Source organism: Erythrolamprus reginae, chromosome Z (assembly GCF_031021105.1).
Source record: "Erythrolamprus reginae isolate rEryReg1 chromosome Z, rEryReg1.hap1, whole genome shotgun sequence".
NCBI lineage: Eukaryota > Metazoa > Chordata > Lepidosauria > Squamata > Dipsadidae > Erythrolamprus > Erythrolamprus reginae.
The window spans coordinates 393,484-409,035 of NC_091963.1; the positions used below are offsets into that span (position 1 = coordinate 393,484).

At 47.0% G+C, this 15,552-nt stretch overlaps 1 protein-coding gene across 1 annotated transcript in view; it reads left to right on the plus strand.

Annotated features, from left to right (window-relative positions):
* The window catches only part of LOC139153202 (SCO-spondin-like), a 104,811-nt gene that overhangs the window by 9,483 nt on the left and 79,776 nt on the right, over positions 1–15,552 (plus strand). Inside the window, 16 exon segments of the mRNA XM_070726836.1 lie at positions 727–865; positions 1,341–1,467; positions 1,776–1,948; positions 2,531–2,758; positions 3,713–3,878; positions 4,536–4,788; positions 7,848–8,028; positions 8,197–8,291; positions 8,984–9,240; positions 9,375–9,509; positions 10,517–10,719; positions 11,495–11,622; positions 12,220–12,329; positions 12,563–12,718; positions 13,515–13,608; positions 14,368–14,768. Coding sequence (XP_070582937.1) covers positions 727–865; positions 1,341–1,467; positions 1,776–1,948; positions 2,531–2,758; positions 3,713–3,878; positions 4,536–4,788; positions 7,848–8,028; positions 8,197–8,291; positions 8,984–9,240; positions 9,375–9,509; positions 10,517–10,719; positions 11,495–11,622; positions 12,220–12,329; positions 12,563–12,718; positions 13,515–13,608; positions 14,368–14,768 — 2,846 coding nt within the window.

Here is a 15,552-nt window from a genome sequence, read left to right on the forward strand (position 1 = left end):
GAGGAGGAAGAGGAGGAGGAGGAGGTGGAGGAAAAGGAGGAGAATGAAAAAGAGGAGGAGGAGAAATGAGGAAGAGGAGGAGGAAAATAAGGAAGAGGAGGAGGAAGGAGGATGAAAAGAAGGAGGAGGAGCTGGAGGAGGTGGACAAAAAGGAGGAGGAGGAGAATGAAAAGTAGGAGGAGGAGCAATGAGGAAGAGGAGGAGGAAAATGAGGAGGAGGAGGAGGAGGGAGGAGGAGAAAGCAGGAGGAAAAGGAGGAGGAGAAGGAGGTGGAGGAGGAGGAAGGAAGAGGAGGAGGAAGGAGGAGGAGGAAAATGGGGAAGAGGAGGAGGAAGGAGGAGGAAAAGGAGGAGGAGGAAAAGGAGGAAGGAGGAGGAGGAGCTGGAGGAGGTGTAGGAAATGGAGGGGGGAAAGGAGGAGGAGCTGGAGGAAAAGGAGGAGGAGGTGGAGAAATGAGGAAGAGGAGAAGGAAAATGAGGAAGAGGAGGTGGAGGAAAAGGGAGGAAAAGGAAGAGGAGGAAAATGAGGAAGAGGAGGAAGGAGGAGGAAAAGGAAGATGTGGAGGACAAGGAGGAGAAGGATGAAAAGGAGGAGGGGGAGGAAAAGGAGGAGGAGGAGAAAGGAGGAGAAAGAGGAGCAGGAAGAGGAGCAGGAGGGGGGAGGAGGAAGAGGAGGAGAAGGACACCCCATCCCAACTCTGACAGGACATGTCACTTCCTTCCCCAGTATCTGCCGAGGGGGCCAGTGGGCGTGCTCACAAGATCGTTGTGCTGGTGAGTGTGCCCTCCACGGACGCCTGCACTACCTCACCTTTGACAGGAAGCGTTACTCCTTCCGTGGGGCCTGCCACTATATCTTGGTGCAGGTAAGGGGCTTGGACGTTCTGTCCGTCAAGTTCTTTCTTTCTTTCCTTCTTTCTTTCTTTCTTTCTTTCTTCATTTCTTTCTTTCTTCTTTCTTTCCTTCCTTCCTTCCTTCCTTCCTTCCTTCTTTCCTTATTCCTATTCCTTCTTTCTCCCCTTCTCTCCTTCCTCCTCCATTCCTTCCTTCTGTTCCTTTCTTCCTTTCTTCCTTCCGTCCATCCATCTTCTGTGTTTCTTTCCCTCCACTCTCATGTACCTACCTTCCTACCTACCTTCCTACTTTCCTTCTTCCTTCTTTCCTTTTTCCCATATCTACCTCCCCCCCTTCCTTCTTTCCTTTCCTCCCCCTTCCCTTCCCCAAAGGCTCCATCCAAACTCTGGAGACTCGTTTAGTGACTAGTCATAAGTTGACTCGTTTAGTGACTGGTCGTAAGTTGACTTATGTAGTGACCGGTTGTAAATCTACTGTAAACCACAGGATTTCATGGACGGGAAAATCGAGATCCGAGTGGAGACGGAGCCCTGCGGGAACCAGGGAGCTGTCGGCTGTCTCCGAGTTGTGACCGTGACTCTTCTGAGGACTTCGGCTCGGTTGGATTGGACAGGTGAGAGACATCCACGCACCACCCTCCCTGCCGGCCCTGATGACATTCCCTAGTTGGGTCCTGAAACGTCTGCGAGAAATCTGTCCAGGACCCCAACAATCCCTTTCCTTTTTCTGCAGCTCCTCCTCCTCCTCTTCTTCCTCCTCCTCCTCCTTTTCCTCCTTCTGCTTCTTCATACTCCTCCTCGTCCTCTTTCTTCTATTCCTTCTCCTCTTCCTCCTCCTTCCTCTTCCTCCACTTCTTCCTCCTCCTCCTCCTCCTCCTCCCTCCTCTTACCTTCCAGTTGTGATTCTTTCCCCCCCTCACAGGCTCCGTGTCAGTGAATGGCCGGGAGGTGGTCCTCCCCTTCGCCAACGCCGACCTGACCATCCGCCGGGCCTCCTCCGCCTTCCTGCTCCTCCAGGCCTTTGGAGCTCACCTGCTCTGGGGCCTGGACTCCCCCTCGGCCTACATCACTCTCCAGCCCTCCTTTGCCCACAAGGTGAGTCTCGGCCTGGTGGGGGTGCCCCGATTTGGCTACAACATGTTGTGGGTACAACAGGGCAGGGGCCTCCTTCCTCCTCCCGGGAGTTGGGGGCACCTTCATGGGCGTAGAAGGACTTCTTCTTTTTCAGGAGTCCTTCCCCTCCCTCTCCTCCTGCTTCCCTTCCCCTTTCTCTCTCTCTCCCTTCCATCCTTTCATTCCTTCCTTCATTCCTTCATTGCTTCCTTCCTCCATTTCCCTTCCTCCTTTCTTCCATCCTTCCTTCCTTCCTTCCTTCCTGTCTGTCTTTCTTTCTTTCATTGCTTCCTGTCTTTCTTTCTTTCTTCCTTTCTTTCCTTCCATCCTTTCTGTCTTTCTCTTTCTGACTTTCCTTCCTTTCCCCCTTCCTCCCTTTCCTTCCTTCCTTCCCTCCCTCCTCCATTCCTCCTTTTTCTCCTCCCTTTCCTCCCTCCCTCTCCCCTTGCCTAAACCTTACCACACCCTAAGAACCAGACCCTGAGCTTGAATTCTGGACGATTCACTTCTGGGGCAGCCTGGTGCTGAATTGCCAACCTCAGAAATGGCCCGTTTTTCCTCCAGGTCCGAGGCCTTTGCGGAACTTACAACTGGAACCAGCAGGATGAGTTCACCACCCCGGAAGGTGACGTTGAGCCTGGCGTGGCGGCATTCGCACGCAAGTTCCAACTGCCCCTCCACGCCTGCCCGCCCGTCACTGACAACGTCCCCTTTGATGCCTGCAGCACATACACCCAAAGGCGCCAGTACGCTGAGGAGGCATGTGCGGCCATCCACAGCGGCCTCTTCCAGGTGAGGGAGGGGCACGGGCCAGGCACGCAAAGAGATCGAAGCCTGAACACATTTCAGCTAGAATACACTACGATGCCGAGAGATTGCAGATTACTTTTAGTTTTAGTTTTACTTTCTTACTTTTTTGACTTTTTGACTTTTGACTTTTTTGACTTTTCTACCTTTTTACTTCTTTACTTTAACATTTTTTTTGCTGTTTGACTTTTAAAACTTCTTTTACTTTTTTACTTTTCTACTTTTCTACTTTTCTACTTCTACTTTTACATTTTTACTTTTAATTTTTTACTCTTACTTACTCTTGCCTTTACTCTTACTTTTACTTACTCTTACTCTTTTACTCTTATTTTTACTTACTCTTACTCACTTTCACTTTCACTTACTTTTTTACTTTTCTACTTCTAATTTTAATTTTACTTTTTTACTTTTACTTTTTTACTCTTACTTACTTGCTTTTGTTTTGCTTTTGCTTTCATGTTCTTTTACTTTTACTCTTGCTCTTGCTCTTACTTACTCTTAGTCTTATTCTGATTTTTAATACAATTAGAGATAGATAATTCAATAGGTACATAAATGAATAAATGAATACCAGGCCTAAACATACTTTAGCTATAATACATGAAAACACTTCAGAGAGATTGCCGAGAAAATGCAGAGCAAACCCACCAGTGAGTTGCCATTAACAGCGAGTCATTTAGACAAAAAGAAACAGAGAGGGTGGCTCAGAGAAATAAGCTATTAACTCTAACTCCCTCTTGTAGCCGTCCGTAATACTTCAGCTCAACAGACATAGCTCAGTTATAATACAGATTGTTGGTTTATATATTGCCAACTCAACCGTTACAAGAGGGGACGATTCCGGGCTGTGACCGTCACTGTTCTGAGGCCACGTTTCCCCCAAATGGAGCTGGGAAGGGGTGGAAAACGTCACTAATTACTCCCGTCCTCTGCCGCCAGCCCTGTCACAATTTGGTGGGGCAGGAACCCTACTACCAGCTGTGCCTGGAGGACGTGTGCAGCTGCTCGGCCGAGGAGAATTGTCTTTGTGGTGCCCTGGCCGCCTACGCCCACGAGTGCGCCCAGGAGGGAGCCATTGTGAGCTGGAGGAACCAGAGCTTCTGCCGTAAGTATCGCTGCTGGAATCAGAGAGGAAGGTGTATGACATTATATACAAGTGCTGACCAATCAGATCGTAGGAGAGATTGCATCTTTCTGCTGAAGCACCTGACTCAGGATTTACTTTACTTCCAGCGTATTTGTAATGTTACTCCAGGTTTATATCCTGACAGGGGCATTAGGAATTGGGTGGACTATAAATCCAATTGAATTCAACTCAACCCAACCCAACTACCCAACCCAACTTAATCCAACCCAACCAAATCCACAGAGAGGGGCAGCATACAAATATAATAAATAAATAAAATAAATAAATAAACCTAAACCAACCCAACATTTACCCAACCCAACCCACCTCAACTTAATCCAACCCAACCAAATCCAACCTAAACTAACCCAACCCAACTCTATGCAACCCAACCCAACTTAATCCAACTTAAACCAACCTAACCCAACTCTACCCAACCCAACGCAGTGCAATCCAACCCAACCAAATCCAACCTTCACTAACCCAACCCAACTCTAAACCAAGCCAATCCATCCCAAGTCAAACCATCAATCAATCTTACAATACTTGTGGTAGAAACTGGTCCTCAGTGGCCCATCTACCATGGATACTCAAGGTGGCATCTGCCCGCTGTGGCCTCTCCCTCTTTCTTCACAGCTGTGCAGTGCTCTGGAGGCCAGGTCTACCGTGAATGTGCCACCCCATGCCGAAGAACCTGTGCCGACCTCCCCGCAGAGAAGTTCGGTGTCTGCGAGGACCTCCAATCCACCTGTGTTGCAGGATGCAACTGCGCAGAAGGCCTGGTCCTGGACCATGAAGGCCAGTGCATCCAGCCAGCTGAGTGTCTGTGCTTCCACCAGGAGGTGGCTCACCCGCCTGGTAGCAAGATCCAGAGGAGTTGCAACAGCTGGTAGCTGCTTCTTCTTCTTCTTCTCCTTCTCCTTCTCTTCCTCTTGTTCTCCTCATGTTCTCCACCTGTTCTCCTCCTCCTCCTCCTCTTCTTCTTCTTCTTCTTCCTCTCCTCCTTCTCCTCCTTGTCCTCTCCTCCTCCTCCTTCTCTTCCTCTTGTTCTCCTTTTGTTCTCCTCCTATTCTCCTGTTCTCATTCTCTTCTTTTCTTCTCTTCCTTGTCCCTCCTCTTCCTCTCCTCATCTTCTTCTCCTTCTCTTCCTCTTGTTCTCCTCCTGTTCTCTTCCTATTTTCCTGTTCTTCTGTTCTCATTCTCTTCTTCTTCTCTTCTCCTTCTTCTCCTCCTCCTCTTCTACCTTCTTTTCTTCCTGTTGTTCTCCTCCTGATCACTTCTTCTCCTTCTCTGTCTCTCCTTCTCTCCATCTCCTCCTTCTCCTCCTCCTCCTCTCTTTCTCCTTCTCATCCCCCTCCTCTTTTTCTTTTTCTCCTTCTTCTCTTCCTCTTCTTCTCCTCTCCTCGGAGAAGCATTGTTTGCAGTCAGGGCTACTGCTGCAAACCAGAAGTACCGGCCACCTCGTGTGCATGGCGTCCATGCCACATGATTCGACGGAGTGACAAGAGACATTTGATGAAATCACCCTGTGACCTGTTCTCAGCCTCTCACGCAGGATAGGTTGATTTCATTGACTGTCTCGGCCACGCGATTCCAGTACATAAGAAAACCTACCTTCCTTCCTTCCTTCCTTCCTTCCTTCCTTCCTTCCTTCCTTTCTCCATCGATTGTGTTGGTTATGACCTTTAAAGCCCTTCATGGCACTGGACCAGAATATCTCCGAGACCGCCTCCTGCCGCACGAATTCCAGCGACCGATTAGGTCCCACAGAGTGGGCCTTCTCCGGGTCCTGTCAACTAAACAATGTCGGTTGGCGGGACCCAGGGGAGGAGCCTTCTCTGTGGCGGCACCGGCCCTCTGGAACCAACTCCCCCCGGAGATTAGAACTGCCCCTACTCTTCCTGCCTTCCGTAAACTCCTTAAAACCCACCTTGGCCATCAGGCATGGGGGAACTGAGGCACCTCCCCCTGGGCATGTTTAATTTATATATGGTATGTTTGTGTGTGTGTCTGTAGTATATGGGGTTTTTAAATCTTTAAATATTTTAAATTTGCCAGATTATTTATGATTTGTACCACATGTTGTGAGCCGCCCCGAGTCTTCGGAGAGGGGCGGCATACAAATCCAAATAATAAATAAATAAATAAATAAATAAATAAGATTGGTTCCAGGTCTCCAAGGGGCTAGGATTCGGGGGATTCCCTGCAGAGCAGGAGGAACTCCATGCCGCTGCAATGTTGGCCATGCCCTTCTAATTCTGCTGTAACTCCTGTTCTTCTTGTTCTTGTTCTTGTTCTTCTTATTTTTCTTCTTCTCCTCCTCCTCCTCTTCCTCCTGTTCTTTTTTTCTTCTTCTCCTTTTTCTCTTCTCTTCCTCCCCTTCTTCTTCGCTTCCTCTTCTACTCCTTCTTTTCCTTCTTCCTCATTTGCTCCTGTCCTCCTCCTCTTTCTCCCCCTTGTCTTCTTCTTTTTCCTCTTCCATTTCTCTTCCTTGTCTTCTCTATCTCCCTCTTTTTCCTCTTTTCCTCCTCTTCCTCCACCTCCTCCTCTTCTCCTTCTTCTCATCCTCTTCTTTTTCCCGTCCTCTCTTTCTCCTTCTTTCCTCTCTTCCTCCCCTCCTTCCTCCCTCTCTCCTTTTCTTTCCTCCTTTCTTTCTTCTTTGTTTCTTTGTTTCTTTCTCTCCTTCCTTCCTGTCTTTCTCCCTCTCTCCTTTTCCTTTCCTTTCTTTCCTTCCTTACTTCTTTTCTCCCTCCCTTCCTTTTTCCTTGTCCCCTTTTCCTTCCTTCCTTCCCTTTCTTTCTGTCTTGAACGAAAGGAAAGAAAAGGAGGGAGGGGAAAAGGAAGGAAGGCAAGAAAGAAAGAAAGAAAAAAAGAAAAAAGGAAGGAAGGAAACAGAGCAGGAAAGAAAGAAATGAAATAAAGAAGGAAAGAAAGAAAGACAAAGCAGGAAAGAAAGAAAGGCAAGAAAGAAAGAAGGAAGGAAGGAAAGGAAAGAAGGAAGGAAGGAAAGGAAAGAAGGAAGGAAGAAAACAGAGCTGGAAAGAAAGAAAGGGAAAGAAAAATAGATAGAAAGTGTTCTGTCTGGGTTTTCCCAGACCTCCACACCCACTGAAAAAACAGCCAGACACTCTGGTAAAATCCAAAAGTATTTTATAGCAGGAAAAAATAAGCACAAAGGAAAACCTGTCTTCACAGCAGACAGGTTACAATACGTTACAACAGGGTCCTGATGTCCAGTCAATTTCACAAGCTTCTTGCTGGCACACCCCCCCAAGGTTTCAATAGTCCAAGGCACAAACCAGGATTGTAGCCACCAAAGTTCACAGACAGGTCTCACGAATCTCCAAGATAAAACTCCACAAGCCAGGAAGGGTGGGGCCGCCTTTTATCCTTTCCCAAGCACCACACCCAAACCCAGCTGTGACCTCTAATGCTGGAAATACCTAGCCAATTGAGTTCGTCTCTGATTAGCCCTCCTTTGTCGCATATCTATGATGTCATGAGCATCTTCCCCCAGGGAATCCAGGCTGCTTGCTGGGGAGAGCTCCCCCTGGTGGAACTCTGGCTGTCCTTCTTCTTCAGCCTGGGATTCCGCTTCCTCGTCAGTCTGCACCTCCTGGTCCTCAGCCTCTCCCTCTGAGCTGGAAGCCGACAGCAAATAAGCCATTCCCGGAGGGGTCCCAGGCTGAACCACAACAGAAAGAAAGGAAAGAAAGAAAGAAGGAAGGAAGCAAAGCAGGGAAGAAAGCAAAGAAAGAAAGAAAGCAGGAAAGAAAAAAGGAGGGAAAGAAGGGAAGAAAGAAGAAAGGAAGGAAACAAAGCAGGAAAGAAAGAAAGGAACGAAAGGAAGAATGAAAGGAAGGAAAAAATAAAGGGAACGAAAGGAAGGCAGGAATGAAGGAAGGAAGGAAGGAAGGAAGGAAATTGCGTCCACCTTTTGTCTTTCAGTGTTTGTGCCAATGGGTCCTGGAGCTGCACTGAGGAGGCCTGTCCCCACACGGTGATTTGTCCTGGCGATTTGATCTACACCATCAACGGCTGCCTCCTCACCTGCGAGAGCCTCCAGAGCAACCTCAGCTGTGATATAGCCCGCGACGGCTGCGTCTGCCCGCCCGGGACCATCCTCCTGGTAGCGTTGAATCTCCACACCCCATTTCCCACCATCCTTTTCCTTTATACTACCTGGAAATATTACAACGTTGAATCTCCACACCCCATTTCCCATGATCATTTGCCTTTCTATTGTCCGGAATTATGGGTTGAGCTTCCATTTTTGCCCCCTTCTCTCTCCTCGCAGGATGAGCACTGTGTCTCCCCCGAGGAATGCCCCTGCCACCACAATGGACGTCTCTACCAGCCCAACGAGACCATCCCTCTGGACTGCAACACCTGGTGAGGACACATCAGGTGGAGGGGGGGGATTCTCTTCACCACGGGTGCAAGATTCGAGTTTGGCGCTTGCTGAGGGTGGCGGAGATGGAATTGCCCCTTGCGAGGACCGCCAACTATTAATGGCTGAATATTGGGGGGGGGAATGACGCTGCCGTCATTTTGAGGTCTGATGTCACTTCCAGGCAGTAGAGAGGAAAATGATTGGGTGTGGAGATTCAGTGTTGTTATCGTGAAAGAAAGAAGTGGAATCTCTTTATAGAAAAAAATTAAAAATTAAACAAATCATTTTTAAAAAAATAAAAAATATTTTTAAAAATATTTTAAAATTAAAAAATTTTTAAAAATATTTAAATCAATATTTTAAAAAATTTAAGAAACTTTTAAGAATAACAAAAAATTACAAAATTTACAAAATTGAAAAAATTAAAAAACATTAATAAAATATTTAAAAATAAAAATGTTAAAAAATATTTTTAAAATATTTTAAAAAATAAAAATTCAAAAAAAGAAGTGGAATCTCATGCCAACGCATGTGCCCCTCGCCGTTCATCTGGAGTTTCGCACAAACCTTGATTTTTGCTACCACACTGGCATCTCCCCACCCCGATCTGGTAGCAATCCAATACTTGGACCCGTCCATTTGGATGATTGTCCACCAATTGTCCGCCGATTATCTCTCTCTTCCTCCCCAGTGTTTGCCAGATGCAGCACTGGGAATGCAGCCGCCACCGCTGTGCCTCGACATGCCTCGCCACCGGTGACCCTCACTACGTCACCTTCGACGGTCGGGCTTACTCCTTCCTTGGAGACTGCGAGTATGTCCTCGTCCGTGAGGAGGGCGGCGCTTTCACTGTTACCACTGAGAATGTGCCCTGCGGTGCAAGTGGCGCAACGTGCACTAAATCTGTGGTCGTGCTGATTGGAGGGACGACGATCCACCTTCTCCGGGGTAAGACGGTCTTGGGAGCAGTTCGTAACCCATTTGTGTCACGCCATTCCTGATCCTCCTTCCTCTCTGCTCGTTCTAGATTAGATTAGATTTATTGGATTTATATGCCGCCCCTCTCCGCAAACTCGTTCTAGGAAAGGACGTGACTGTGAACAGCATTTCTGTGCACCCCCCAAAGACCTATAGTGGGAACAGGCTGACCTTGGAGCGGGCTGGACTCTTTCTCGTGGTCCTCACTCAGATGGGATTGACGGTACTCTGGGACGGAGGTGAGGTGTGGCCAAGTCTCCATCATTTTAACTAAAACTGATGACAAGCTAACTGACCTATAGTTGCCAGCTTCTTCTCTACTGCCCTTCTTGTGGATAGGCGCCGGCCATTCTCCGATCATTGGGAACATCACCCATTAAAAGGGATTGGTTACGAAATCAGCTGGGGGTGGTAGCAATGACAGGTCAGAGTTCTTGAAGAACTCTGGGGTGAGTGCCATCTGAATCCGTTGCCTTATTTATCTTTAATCATTCAAGTTCTTCTAAGACATCACTGGAGCTGAATCCCTACAGTTGGAAGTGATGCTATATCCTTCCATAGGATTATATTTTAAACTGCCTTCTGAGATTACTGGAACTGAATCCCTGCAGCTGGAAGTGATGCTATATCCATCCATAATATTACAGCGGGGAGAAGCCTCCATGGGGCCTCTTTAGGAATCCCCTGTGAGGAAACACGCCAGAAAAGGCGAAGAGAAACCTCCGTAGGGCCTCTGTAGGAATCTCCCGGGAGGAAATGGCTGGAAAAGGTGGAAGAAGCCTCTGTGGAGCCTCTCTAGGAATCTCCTGGGAGGAAACAATGTCAGAATATGTGGGGGGAGCCTCCGTGGGCCCTCTCTAGGAATCTCCTGGGAGGAAATGGGGCTGGAAAAGGCAGGAAGAAGCCTCCCTGGGGCCTCTAGGACTCTCCTGGGAGAAAACAGGGCCTCCACCCTCTTTATGGTTTCCCTAATCACACACATTATTTGGTTTTACATTGATTCCTATTGGAAAAATTGCTTTTTCTTACAAACTTTTCTACTTAAGAACCTGGTCGTGGAACGAATTAAGTTCATAAGTAGAGGAAAAGGATGGTGGGAAATGGGGTGTTGAGGTTCAACATTGTTACACAGATTAAGATTATGTATATAATCCTAAACCCACATCACTAGTCTAAAATTGAGCGAGCTGCTCACTGGGAAAAGATCCTTGGGGCTCAGCCACTCACCCTATCCATTCCTCCGCAGGCACTCGGGTCTACATCAAACTGGACGCCAAATACCAAGGCCGAGTGTCGGGGCTGTGTGGGAACTTTGATGGCGATGCCGAGAATGACTTCTCCAGCCAGCAAGGCATCGTGGAGCCCACAGCAGACCTCTTTGGCAACTCCTGGCGCATCAGCCTCCTGTGTCCGGAGGTCAACGCTGAGGATTTTGAACACCCCTGCATGGTACGAGTGGTGAGCACACTGACGGGGGGGGGGCGGTAATGATAATGTAATGATTAATTGGACTTTTATTATTTACTAATTGGACTTTTATGGCACACGTCTCTGAGGACTCAGATATGTATAATGATAACAATAATGAAAATGAAAACGATAACAAAAATGATAACGATAACATAACGATAATGATAATGATAATGATAAATTGGACTTTTATTATTTACTAATTGGACTTTTTTCCGAGGATTCGGATAACGATAATGATAATGGTAATGATAACAATAATAACCATGATGACAATAATGATAACGAGAAATTGGAATTTTATTATTTACTAATTGAACTTGTAAGCCGCCTCTTTCCGAGGACTCAGATATATATAATGATAATGACAATGACAATGATAACAATAACGATTATGATTAAGATTACTATTACAATTACAATTACGATAATGGTAATGGTAGTGATAGCGATAATGATTCATTGGACTTTTATGCCACCCCGCTCCGAGGACTCATATATAATGATAATTATAATGATAACATTAACGATAGCGATAACTATAATTATAATATTGTAAGCCACCTCAAGATCTTGGAGAGTGGCTGCATATCAGATCTAATAATAAATAAATCGATAAATCTATCTATTGATAAATCAACCAACCAACCAACAAATCAACCAACCAACCAATCAATCAATCAATCAAATATTGAAAAATTGGAAAAAGGAGATATGGGCGTTTCCATGACTCCGCATCTCCTTCCCTCCCCAGGTGAATTCTCACCGTGCGACGTGGGCTCGGAAACGCTGTGCAATCCTCCTCCAGGATCTCTTCGCCCCTTGCCGGGAGGAGCTGCCCTGCCAGCAGTTCTACGATTGGTGCATTTTCGATGCCTGCGGGTGAGTGACGGAGGCTCAGCTGGGTATACTGCCTGGACATATAACAATGTTGAATCTCCACACCCCATTTCCCACAATCCTTTGCCTTAGAAAAAAATGTTAAGAGACATTGGCAAAGATTCCACAATCAGAGCCATGAGAAATGATACGTGAAGTCGATTGAGGACCCATATTGATTGATTGATGATAAATCAATCAATCAATTTGGGTCCTCAATTTACCTACATCAAAAGGATGGAAGGCCAAGTTGACCTCGAGCCAATTGTGATATTTGAACCACTGAACAAAAGCTAGCAGTTAGCTGGAGGAGTCTGTGGTGCTGTGTTCTTAGTCAAAGCCTCCCACACATACTTGCACGCCGGCCATCCACGCATTTGTACAGCTTCGCACTTGTTTATAGAACCTGTTGGAAGTTACAGCAACATTAGAGGGGCAAGGCCAATGTCACAGCGAAATGGCGTTCCCCTGCTCCACACGGGATACCCCAAATTCCAGCTGTTTGGAGACCTGGAATCAATCGGTACCAGGTCTAATGTGAGGGACCTTCTGCCACATTCCCTGCTAATCGGACCTCTTTCCCATCTCCTTTAAACCAAGGTGTGACTCTGGAGGGGATTGTGAATGCCTCTGCACAGCCATTGCAACTTATGCCGAGGAGTGCATCCAACGAGGAGTCTCCATACGCTGGAGAAGCCAGGATCTGTGCCGTAAGTTTTGGAGGAGTCCAGGAAGGAGGAGGCTGTACTCATGTTTCTCTCTCACTAATATCACGTATATAAACATTGTTATATCTTTGTATACCATGAATATGTACACGAAAAAGCAAAGAAACAAAAATAAACAACTTGAATCTCCACACCCCATTTCCCAAAATACTTTATACTTTATCCTTTAAATTGGGTTCTTGCTCTTCTACTTACCCCCTTCTCCTCTTGCTCAGCCCTTCAGTGTGACCACGGGATGGAGTATGACCCCTGCGGCCCCGCCTGCCCGCTCACTTGCCAGAACTTTGGACTGGAACCTGCCGAGCACTGCCCGATGGAGACGGCGCCTTGCGTCGAAGGGTGTTTTTGTCCGGAAGGCAAAGTTTTGAATGGTGAGATAAGAGAGGGGTGGCGGTTGGGGTGGGCGAGGGGCAAAAGGGCATGTGTCGCTCACGCGAGATTTGGCTTCTGTGCATGTGCAGCAGAAGGGTATCCTTATGGATAAGGATATGGATAAGGATAGGATAAGAATAAGGATAAGGATGAGATGAGATAACATGATGCGAGACGAGACGAGGTGAGGCGGGACAAGACAAGGGAAGAGAAGAAAAGATTAAAAAAGGATAAGGATGGGGGTAAGGATAAGGATAAGGATAAGACAATACAAGACAAGATAGGACAAGGATAAGGATAAGCTGAGATTAGATAAGGATAAGGATAAGGATAAAGATAAGAATGAGATGAGGCGAGGTGAGGTGAGGTGAGGTGAGGCGAGGCAGGGCAGGACGGGATGGGACAGAACGGGACAGGACAGGACAGGATAAGACAAGGGTAAGGATAAGATAATGATAAGGATAACGATAAAGAGAGAAAGGGAAGGGATGGATATGGAGAAAAGGAAAGAGGGAGGGAAGGAGAAAGGGAGAAAGAGAGGGAGTGAGAGAGGCAGAGAGAGGGAGTGGGAGCGAGAAAGAAAAAGAGGGAGGGAGGGGAGGGGGAAAAAGAAAGAAAGAGGCAGAAAGAGAGAGAGGGAGAGAGCAAGGGAGAGAAAGAGTGAGAGGGAGGGGGAGAGAGTGAAAAAAAGGGAAAGAAAGAAAGGGAGAGGAGAGAGAAAGAGAGAGGGAGGGAGAAAAGGAGAACTACTCCCATTGCTCATTTCTCAACCTTTTCGCCTCTCCCCCACACCAGGTGGACATTGTGTTGATCCTTCAGAATGCCCATGCTACTGGGGGGGCACCCAGTTCCCACTGGGTGCACTGGTGACGCAGGAGTGCCGGAACTGGTAAGTTAATGGAGTTACTCGGAGGAGGAGGGGTTAATACGGAAGATATTTCCTGGCAAACCTACCTGAGATTGACATAGAAGTTAACTAAATAATAACAATAGCAATAATGATAACAATAACAATAATGATAATGAATGACAATGACTTTGACAACAATAATGATAATGACCAGGACAAGGATAAGGATAATGACAATGATAACGATAACAATAACAATAATGATGACAATAATGATAACATTAATGCTGACAATGATAATGATAATGATAACAATACCGATAACGATAATGGTAACCATAATGATAATGATAACTATAATGACAATGATAATGATAATGAAATAATGCTAACATAACGATAATGATAACAATAATGGTAACGATAATGGTAATAATAATGGTAAAGATGAGGGTAACAATAACGGTAAAGAAAGATAGTGACAATGATAATAGTAACAATAACAATAAAGATAACAATAATGATAACCAACAATAATGATAACGATACAGATAAAAGACAAAGACAATGATAACAATAAAGATAACGATGATGATAACAATAACAACAACAACAACAATAACAATAACATGACCATCAAGCCACACCCCCCAAACAAGCCATGCCCACAGAGCAGCAGCCAAAATTCTGCAGCCTATCACTTTCTCGAGGTCCTAATACTTGTTGGATGGGTTGTACCTCCTCCTAGTTATATCCTCCTCCTCTATTTAATGACTCTCTTAATCCTTACTCCTCCAGCTCCTGCGAGGCAGGTCTGTGGCACTGCGCCGCTCCTCTGGAGTCTTGCCACACCCCACCACCCTGTGCTGAGTCAGAATTTACATGCCACATGGGGGGGCGCTGCATCCCGAAAGCTTGGATTTGTGACAACGAAGATGATTGTCACGACGGCTCAGACGAAATCTGCCCCGCAAGCTGTGCACCAGGTGAGCACCGCTGTGCCAGTGGGCAGTGTGTCCCTGCGGCGTACCTCTGCGACAACGCCCGTGACTGCGGCAACGGCTCGGACAAGGATGGCTGTCAGGAAGAAGGATGTTCGGCGGAGGAGTTCAAGTGCAACAATGGGAGATGCGTGTCATGGCGAGATCGTTGTGACGGGGAGCTGGATTGTGGGTTCAGCGACCCCTCGGATGAGGCCGGTGAGCGTGTGCGTGAGTCGTGGTGGGTCACTGCATTTCCCGTGATCCATTTTGCCTTCATGCTCGCCAGAAGGATAACACCGTTGAATCTCAACACCCAGTTACCCATGATCCTTTGCCTTTATACAGCCTTCCTTCCCTCCTTCCCTCCCTCCTTCCTTCCTTCCCTTCCACCCTTCTTCTCTCCTTCTTTCCTCCCACTCTCTTTTCTTTCCTTCCTTCCTTCATCACTGTCTCCTTCCTTCCTTCTTCCTTCCCTTGTACCTACCTTCCTTCCTTGCCACCTTTCATCTCTCTTTCCCTTCTTTCTTCCACTTCTCCCTTCTTTCTTTCCTTCCTTCCTCTCTCCCTCCCTCCTTCCTTCCATCCCTTCTTCTCTCCTTCTCTTCCTTCCTCCCATCCTCCATTCCTTTCTTCCTTTCATCCTGTCTCCTTCCTTCTTCCTCCCTTCTTTCATTACTCCCTCCCTCCCTTTCTTCTTCCCTTCCCTTTCTTCTTTCCCCCCTCCCTATCTACTTCCTTCCTTCCTTCTTCCCTTCCTCCTTTCTCTTCTTCCTTCCTGCCTCCTTTCCTCCATCCTTCCTCTCTCACCCTCCCTTTCTTCTTCTCTCATTCCCTTCCTTCCTCCCACCCTCCCTTCTTTCCTTCCGTCCCGCTTTTGCTGTCTCCTTCCTTCCTTCCTCCTTTCTTTTGTTCCTCCATTCCACTCTCTCTCTCTCTCCCCTTTTCCCTCCCTTCCTCTCTGCTTTCCTTCCTCTATCCTCCCTCCCTAATTCCCTCCCTC